Source organism: Sipha flava, unplaced genomic scaffold (genome assembly GCF_003268045.1).
Source record: "Sipha flava isolate LNK unplaced genomic scaffold, YSA_version1 87_pilon_pilon, whole genome shotgun sequence".
Classification (NCBI taxonomy): Eukaryota; Metazoa; Arthropoda; class Insecta; order Hemiptera; family Aphididae; genus Sipha; species Sipha flava.
This window is the reverse complement of record NW_020273629.1, coordinates 1,822,079-1,831,436: the sequence shown is the minus strand read 5'-3', so window position 1 is coordinate 1,831,436 and position 9,358 is coordinate 1,822,079. Positions and strand designations below refer to the sequence as shown.

The 9,358-nt window shown below is 29.0% G+C and overlaps 2 protein-coding genes across 2 annotated transcripts; one reads left to right on the top strand and one right to left on the bottom strand.

Moving 5' to 3' along the window:
- The first annotated feature begins 2,854 nt into the window (after window positions 1-2,854).
- Window positions 2,855-3,574, top strand: LOC112693473. Its single transcript, XM_025568562.1, has 2 exons — window positions 2,855-2,877; window positions 3,241-3,574. The coding sequence occupies exons 1-2, from the start codon at window positions 2,855-2,857 to the stop codon at window positions 3,572-3,574; spliced, it is 357 nt and encodes a 118-aa protein (XP_025424347.1).
- A 1,895-nt stretch (window positions 3,575-5,469) lies between these two features.
- Window positions 5,470-6,722, bottom strand: LOC112693472. Its single transcript, XM_025568561.1, has 2 exons — window positions 6,578-6,722; window positions 5,470-5,828 (listed from the first exon to the last, which is right to left on the bottom strand). The coding sequence occupies exons 1-2, from the start codon at window positions 6,720-6,722 to the stop codon at window positions 5,470-5,472; spliced, it is 504 nt and encodes a 167-aa protein (XP_025424346.1).
- Window positions 6,723-9,358: the final 2,636 nt, after the last annotated feature.

Here is a 9,358-nt window from a genome sequence, read left to right as displayed (position 1 = left end):
TTCGTGTGTATGGATATTTAAGATATTTTTTGTCCGAGTAATAGTATAATGTCTATATAGTGCCAGATCTAATAGGAGAGGGGGCAAGTGGATATGCTTGCTCAAGGAGCTGTAGGTATAAGAGCACTCTTAAGTTTATCAAAAATAAAAAAGTCATGTACATAACTCCATATTTATAATTTATTTCGATTATGAGTTAGCACATTTTTTAAGGTTATCCGGTTATATTGATTACTTATTCATTACGTACCTATATTAATTACTCGAGATGATATTGATAAATGTAAATTTATAATTAATGAAAATAGGATAATAGGTACAAATGATAACGAAAACCTTGAAATAAATAAAATTTCTATAAACCATTATACAACAATATGGGTTATAATAATCATGTGATACACATTTATAATGTTAACTTTTTCTCAAACATAAATTCATAGAAAATTGACAAATCAACCTTCATTAGATTATAATTTATTAGAATAAAATTTTAATTTTTTAATTTGAGTTATATAATTAAAAAAAATCTTTTGATGCAATTTTATTGTAACGTAAAGCCTTAGTATTTATTAAAAAAAAAAAATAATAATAATAAAGCTAATAAATAGAACAAAATTTGTTGGATTTATAAAATTTTCTTGTGACACTATGTACGTATAGGTAACCATTGTGAATATGACCGAACACACCGTAGAAAATTATTTAAAAACATTTCTAGTTTATTCAAAAGAGGAACCGATTGAAATAACTTATAGATAATGAAGCAAAACACGAATTCGTTGACGTCGTTTAAAATATTTTGTACGAGTAAAGGAGAATTCAGAATGTGTTCATAAGATGAATTCGGTGATTAGTTATTCGTAGTTAAGCGAACGGAATGGGGTGGACTCCGTGATGGTAAGATCAATATGAACGAATATTACATAACTTTAATTATTCTACATTTATCTTGAGAATAAAAAATACCAATTTATTCATTCGAATAGATCCACTCTATATCATTTCATACATTGTATGAATGAAAAATAAATTAAAAAATGTATTGAAAATTCGATTGTAGATAAATAATTTATTGACTTTTCCTCTAAACTAAGACTAAATTATAATCATTCAACTGACCGAGACCAATGACTTATAACATTCGTTGTTCACAAGTTCCCGTATATGATTAAGATATATCTATATTAATATTATGCAATAGATATAAAACATAAATCTATCTAACAATCTAATATTATGATATAATATTTATAAAATATTATTTAATCTATAGAGACAATTTATGTAAACAGCTCCATAAAATGCTCACATATTTAATCATATTTATCAGAATCATCAAAAAGTTAAATTGAAAAAATATAAATAATGATAATTATTCAAATACGAGTTATAGTATTAAAAACAGAAAGGAAAAATAAACAGTCTCCTTTAGTTAGAATAATGTCTATTCAAACAACATGCGAGTTTCTTTTACAATTATTCAAATATTTTAAATATGAAAGCCATAATACGAGTACCTATCACATGACTTATAAATACATTTACAATTTCTGAACTTAATGATTAGTGTTACCGGTGCTCGTGGTAAAGTATAAAACGTATAAGTATAAAATTTTGACTACACACAATCCTATGCACGCTTTACAGCAGTATTGATTTTAAAAAATTTAATAAACATATACTTTTACCTTCGTTGTAAAGGTTTTAAGAAAACTATTGTCTCAAGAGTTTGCAATAATTATATGATAAATTCAATATTTCAACGATGTTTTTGCTGGAATCGTAAACCATAATAAACACGGCTTGAAAAGAATTTGAAATAAAATACAATTTATCGCAGTGTATTATAAATAACATTTGACTGTAAATATTTTAATATTAATGAAAAACATTTTGATAACAATAATTGCGATTTCCGTCATTTAATAATAATTAATTTTTTTATCGTAGTACATTGTAATAATAATTATATCGAGACAGTTGTTTGCTAATAAATTGCAAACACATGCATACGTATTATATTACGTAAACTGTGTTATCAAAATAATTTAATTACACATAAGTGTAAAAGTACGTATAATGAACACGAGAAAACCGTTTAATAGTGGCACACTAATAATAATAAATTTGAATATATATATTTATATATATTTTTTTTTATTATTAATACTGTTGCCGCGATCGAATGGTAACAGAGCTTGAAATTAGAGGTCTCGTTTGAAAACGTGAATTATTATGTACGTGAATACGGAGTTCGTGTTCACGTGAACGGAAAATTTACAATCACGTATATTTAATACACGTGAATTTACTGTCCGTGCTCACGTGAATTAATGTTATTCACGTATTCACGAAAACACCGCACGACCGATATACAGTAACTGGCCTTTATGTACAGCGATTGTTGATTGAATTACTTGATTATTATTTACTTTTGTTATAAGTTAAGTACCTATACCTCCTAATATCAAATAAAATGAGTACTTATCTGTTTGTTTAAGTAATACATCTTATAATTTTATTACTTTTGTTACTTTATTGTTTAATAATATATAAAATCACATTATTTTCTATTTTATTGCATAACCTATATAAAGTAAGTTATCACTATATGTCCTTATCACACAATTATTAATGATATAATATAATTATCGATTTATTGTTTACTTTGACAGTATATTTATATGTTCGTATACCGGTTTAACATTCTTGATATAGTATGCAGTTAATTTTATCAATAATAGATAAATCCGATTAGCAACAGACATTTTATCAAGTATGAGCACAGTCAAAATTGTTCCATTTGAAGAATATTCTTTAAATATTACTTTTCAATTCTTTCGAGTTAATAATGGTTAAAAAAAGAAAAGTTGGGTATGGGATTATGCGAAGCGAAAAGGGGATAAAGCATTTTGTGAATTGGTGATCAAGAAGAAAATAACAAATATTGTTGTGTTGGTGGAATAACAGAGTCTTTAATAAGACACTTAAAAATAACACATAGTATCAATAAACCAGAGAAATCCACGTCTAGGAAGTCCATGCATGTACTTAATAATACAGTAGAGCGTCGATTATTCGCACGTAAATTATATGTAATATAACATTTTTATACAAATTTATTTTTAGATTAATTTAATTAATTTAAAAATTTAAACCATCAACCCATAATTCGTCCGTCATCGATTTATTAAACAATACAAATTTACATAATGTAAATATTGTCAATACACAAAGTGAATTATCACTTCAAAAAAGTGCACTTCTGTTCCTCTACGGTGATGATATTCCTGAAGTTAACGATTTGATGACTGAATTTCAAAATAATTTAGCTGAACCTCAATTAAAGTTTGATTTAAATCCACTTGATTGGTGGAAATCCAAGGAAGAAAAATATTCAAAAATTGCAATATTAACCAAAAAATACTTATCAATACCAGCCACATCAGTAAGTTCCGAGCGATGTTTTTCAACTGCTGGGAACATGGTGACCTCTAAAAGAACATCGCTATTGACAAAAAATGTCAATTTGCTGATTTTCTTATACCAAAACAGACATTTAATACCATAGTATTCTTATTATTATTTATATTATTTAGTGCTTGTTTTTTTTATTTATTAAATTTTTTCCATTGTTAAAATGTATTAATTTTTTTTATATTTATTATAATTAATTATTGTATGTCTTTATGAAAATAAATATTCCTCAACCCTGGGATAAATCTAATTATTATATGTAACAATGAAGAAGTAAATATTAAAACTTTTTAACACGTGAATTAATTACACGTGCATACGGATTTTTTAAGTACACGGTTTAATAATTCCGAAATTTAATTTCACGTGAATACATGAAAACGTGAACACGTGAAATAGGGACCACTACTTGAAATAGATACATTTAGATGCGTTTCGGAATTTATAACCACAATAGGTCTTATCAAGAGTCTTACCGCAAAATGTTCTAATCGTACAGTCGTTGCCAGATAAATTGAGACGGCGGCGGCGGCGCGATAATGGAAAACCAGTGGTTCTCCGTATTTCAATATTATTACCGAAAATACATCAATTTACCAACTATTGTTACAAAAAATATTTTACGATATTAATTTAAAATCAAATATTCCGATAATAATCTTTTATCTAAGAACAAAAAGTAGAAATTGTAAAATAATATAATTAATATAATAATAATACATAATATTAATAATAATATGATGAACTAATAACAATATCTATATGCATTGTTATAAACAAATATTGTTGATACGATTGAAGTGCTTGCGCGGTCAAAACACACCGGGTTAGGTTAGTTGTTTTTAGCAGTGTAGGGCAACCAGAACGGGAGAGAGTACAGAAAATTCTGCAGACAATTTTTTGCACTGAGCCGGGTCCGAACTGGTGACTGCGCGCGTCGTAGCTAACTGTGAGACCTTTGCACCACACTACCAGCGACTAGTTTGGGCTACACTTAGTGAAAAGCGCCGCCGCCGCCGTCTCAATTTATCTGGCAACGACTGTACATCCGATGTGACTAGGCATAATGTGACATGCGCATGCGAGTGCGAAACGCTTATCTAGCTCGCCATCAGATAATCACCTACGTCGCGAACGAATTATCGGAAATCTAAATATAATATTTTCATATTAAATATAAAATCTAAATATTATCGGTAATGATCGAAGATAATACAACATATAATACGACAGCAATAATTATTATTGCCGTCGTATTATATGTGTACACTGTACGTGGCGCTTACGCATTCACGCTCAAATATAACGATTGTTTTATGTTATAATAATATTAAGTGATAATGTCAGCCGTCACATCGATTTTCAGATTTTTATTCTTTAGTGCAACTATAATAGTAGCATATAGTTTTGTAGTTATAAAGTCATGCACTTAGTTTTTGTAAGTCCGGAAATTTTCCAATTTTTAAAAATGGAAAAATTTATAAATAAGTGTTTGTCGAAACGAAAAAAAATGAAAGGCAATGTATTAAATTTCAAAAAGAAAATAGTGGAGAGATGACGGCAAGCAACGGCATAGTTGCTTTGTAAGTTAACGAATATTGAATTATTTATTTTAGGTACTGATAGTGAAGTCAGGGACGATCACGAAAAAAAATCATGGGGAGGGGTGTAATCTTCAAAATTGCCGACTAGAATTTGAAATTCAAAATTTTTGTGAACTATTAAGTTATTTTTAGTTACATTCTGTAAATTTATAATTTATTTATTACCTTATATTTCAATTCTTAGTTTAAATTAAATTTGAAGTGGAAACTTATTTTAAAAACTTAACTTAAACTTATTTTAAATTTATATCAGAGTAAAATAACGTCAACAAAAATAATATATGAAATAGGTAATAATTATCATATAACTCATCACTTATTATTTATTACAAAATGGTTATAAAATGAGTGTTACAGTATTTAAAATTTTAAAAACTTATATTAATCACAATTGAACCCTAAGTTGCTTCAGCGTTGCCCATTTGTGTACAAGATCATCGATATCCAAAGTATCTGTTATGTCTTTTTCACAACTCAACATCATCAGTGCACTTAATCGTTGATCAGCCATTTTCGATCTTAGGTAATTTTTTATTAATTTTAATTTACTAAACATTCTTTCGTCGGATGTAGTAGTAACAGGAGCAGTCAATGCCAAATGACAAATTTGATTAGCCCACGGAAGAATTGATTTTGATGACTCAGATTTTTCAAAAATGTTATTTAAATTTTCTCCATCACATTGATTTAACAGAATTTCAATTTCTGCATGTATTGCGTCAATGTTGTGAATTTTCGCACGCACTATTTGTCATTTCGGGAAATAATTTTATAGCACCCGCAACATTTTCTAATGAACAAGTATTATTGTCAAATGGCATTTTGAAAATATTAAATAAAGGTTTGAGTGTTTCAATAGTTATTTTTAAATGTTCAGTTGTTAAGTTTATCAGTGTGTCTAATACTTGTTTAAATTCTTTAAGATAAAATAATTTTAATGAGAGGTCTGATTGAGTCATTGGATAGATTGGTATCGATCGTTTATGATGATGTTTCTTAAAATCTTCTATTGGATCTAAATCTAGTTTTCTTGAAAATATTAGAGCTGCGTTTATAATAGTATCCAGTCCATCAGAATCTTTGTTTATATTTTCAAGCGATTTAATTGTACCCTCTATTAAATTACTTGCATCAATTATATTCAATTCTTTTGCTTCTAACTTCTCTGTGAGTGCTTTGAGTTTATATAATACATTTTTCATAAATATTATTGATACAATAAAATCAAATGTTGTTATTTTTTTAAACAGAGCTATTGATTGGCTTTTAGTTTTTCTATCATACAAATTTGAAGAGGAGATTTCTTGCAAAGTTTCAAGAATTATTTCAAACGATGTCCAAACTGCTTTAACCGATTCTGCACGAGACGTCCATCGCGTTTTTGATAAATTACACAACTGCAAACTACCTTCAATTTCAGATAACTTTTTACTAAGAATTCCATACCGCTTTGTACTAGCATTAAAAAAAAACATATAGTTTCTCTAGATTACCAATTAAGTTAAGTATAATGATACTAGCATTGCAGCCATGTTCTAAAAATGTGTTAATACGGTGCGCTTGACATGGGATATAAGGTATATGGTGATTGGCCAGTTTTAAAAGTTCTTTTTGCGCTCCATGGAATTGACCAGACATACTTGTGGCAAAATCGTAAGACTGAAAAGCGATGAAGTCTGGATTCAATTCGTTTCTTACTAAGGTATCGTAAATATTCTTTGCAATCCCAAATCCAGTTTTATCGGTACATTCATTTATTTCAAGAAGTCTCTCTTTAACATTTCCGTTATTATTAATGTATCACACACATATTGTCAATCTATCTTGATGGGTAACATCGGGAGTCGTGTCTGTCAGAACTGAATAAATTTTTGCATTTTTTACCTCCTTAATTACTCGATTTCTAGTTTTTGAAGATAGCAGTTCTATGAATTAATTTTGAGACCTAGAACCAAGATACGTCACATGATGTGGTCTCATAGATTTATTATCTAACCAAGTTTTTATAACATTACAATGTCTGGAAAGTAATTCCACGATTTGAATGAAAGTTCCATTTTTATCATCTCCATCACCTCTAAACGCCAACCCTTGTCGAGCTAAAGTACGAGCAGTGTCCATAAATATTTTAATAACTTGCTTATTATATTCGCGCTCATGCTGAATTTGAATTGATTTTTCTCTATTTGCTTGATCAAATAAAACATCAACATGACAAGATATCTTCATAAAATTACAGTAGTCTCTTAATGCAGCTTTATGAGCTGAACAAGAGAAATGCTCAGAATGTTTCCCAGGTTTATTTTTACCCCTACTTTTCATTTTGTGCCAAACCCTGACGACTTCAGTGACCCAAGCATTATCGGAAAATTCTCTATTCGGACCATTTGGAAATAAAAAACATACAAATTAATAAGCCGAGTCTTTTTCAATACTATATTCCAACAAAGGAAATTCAATATACCAACGTGAAGAAAATTGCCGTTGTTTGTTCGTATTGATACTTTTGTTTCTGGGATATGAAGTAAGTTTAGGCTGAAGAGGTCCTAATGAAATTAAATAATGTCTCTGTGAACTAGTTAAAATTATTTCTCGTTTGCCTGGATCATGATCAATTATGGTGTTGTATTCGGTTTGATCTTATAAAATATCGGTCGCATTATTGCTGATAGTTTGTGTTAAAATACTTGATGCATTTTTTAAAAATGTATCAGCTATGTTTTGAATAGTTCTTACTTTCTGAACACTATTAATTACAAATAAAACTGGGTTCGGAAATTGTTCAGTTTTAATTTTATCCAAAACTAAATCGCATTCCTTCACTTCATTAACAAGTAATTTCAACTGACCTGCACAAGTTAACCAAGTTATTCCTTCGTTTTCAATATTTTCAGAATTTTGCATAGGTATTACAATGTCAACATTTATGGGTAATTTTGTATCATTATGAAGTTCACTTTTTCAATAATAGGACTGTCCAAAGATTTTTTAGTTGCAACCGAATTTTTAGACTGATGTTGCGTACCACTAAGTTGCATACTGTTGCCAAATCATTATCTATATTATAAGAATCGTCCTCTTCTATCATAACCTATATAGATTTAAAATAATTTTAATAATTGTATTTGCATAAAATTTAGGTACCTAATTATTTACCAATGGTTTTAATCTAATTACTAAAAAATTTCATAAGATATTTAAAGCCTCGAAATAAGCAGGGTAGGTTTTGAATGAAAAATTACAATTTACAACTTGTGGTACTTTCTAAGTCCCAGTAAAATAGAATCGAATAAAATATGAAGCTTACCGATTGTGGTATATGTTTTGTATTCCTTTTACTAGCGTTAAATGGGTTATCAGGTGTTTCAAAATGCTTAACCTTCGTCCTCTTTCCGCCGATTAATCTCGTGTTTTTTACGATAGTCATCATCAAAACTTGATCCACACTCCAAACACTCTAGTATTACACGCTTTCGAGACTTATTTGTAGTAGTCGACATTGAAATTAAATGTTCGAACCAGAAGTTTGTACCAGAAAAAATAAAAATAAATAACTCACGAAGTAAGCACAATTTTTAAAATACCGAATAAGGTGTATAACAGACTGTCGTCAACTACAGTTGTTCAAACGTCAAACATACACATTATATACGATACATGGTAATCGGTAATTTTCGTCTGTTGAGTGTTTCTTCGAAACGCAATTATCGCGTATTTTGTATAAGAATAGGTACCCTCGCTTGATAACGTATTATATTATATATTGCCCGCCACAACTGTCACCGCATGCCAGCATTGCTTAAATGCGATAACGGATGACAGAAATAGACGGTTTATCGATTTTTTACTGTATATATGCATGATATATTATTAATATATCGTTATAAGTATGCGTGTTATATATATTATATAGGTTTTTATCTTATGCCGGCTACCGATTCCCGCAGTCTCGCTATACTTTTGCGAATCCGCTCCATAACCCATTACGAAAATATTGAGTCAAAACAATATTAACAATGTATTTAATTTATATAATATATTAATTTTCCTTTTCTCGTCTTAAAAAAAATGGTTTAATCAGGTGAAAATAAATTTCATTTTGCCGACTGAAAATCAAATATTGCCGAGTGGGGGGGGGTTGACACCCCCTCATGACCCCCCCTTCGGTTTGTCCCTGAGTGAAGTGAGTCTATTTGATATAATCAGGGCTTGGGACTTATAGCACTTAAAACCATCAAAATAAGCACTTCAAAAACTTAAAATTTAGTAAAAAT

Coding starts and splice junctions, on each gene's coding strand:
- LOC112693473 (XM_025568562.1), top strand. CDS start 2,855: ATGGTTAAAAAAAGAAAAGTTGG. Junction 2,878..3,240: donor GTTAAAAAAAGAAAAGTTGG/GTATGGGATTAT, acceptor CAATACACAAAG/TGAATTATCACTTCAAAAAA.
- LOC112693472 (XM_025568561.1), bottom strand. CDS start 6,722: ATGTCTGGTCAATTCCATGGAGCGCAAAAAGAACTTTTAAAACTGGCC. Junction 5,829..6,577: donor CATTATACTTAACTTAATTG/GTAATCTAGAGA, acceptor AATGACAAATAG/TGCGTGCGAAAATTCACAAC.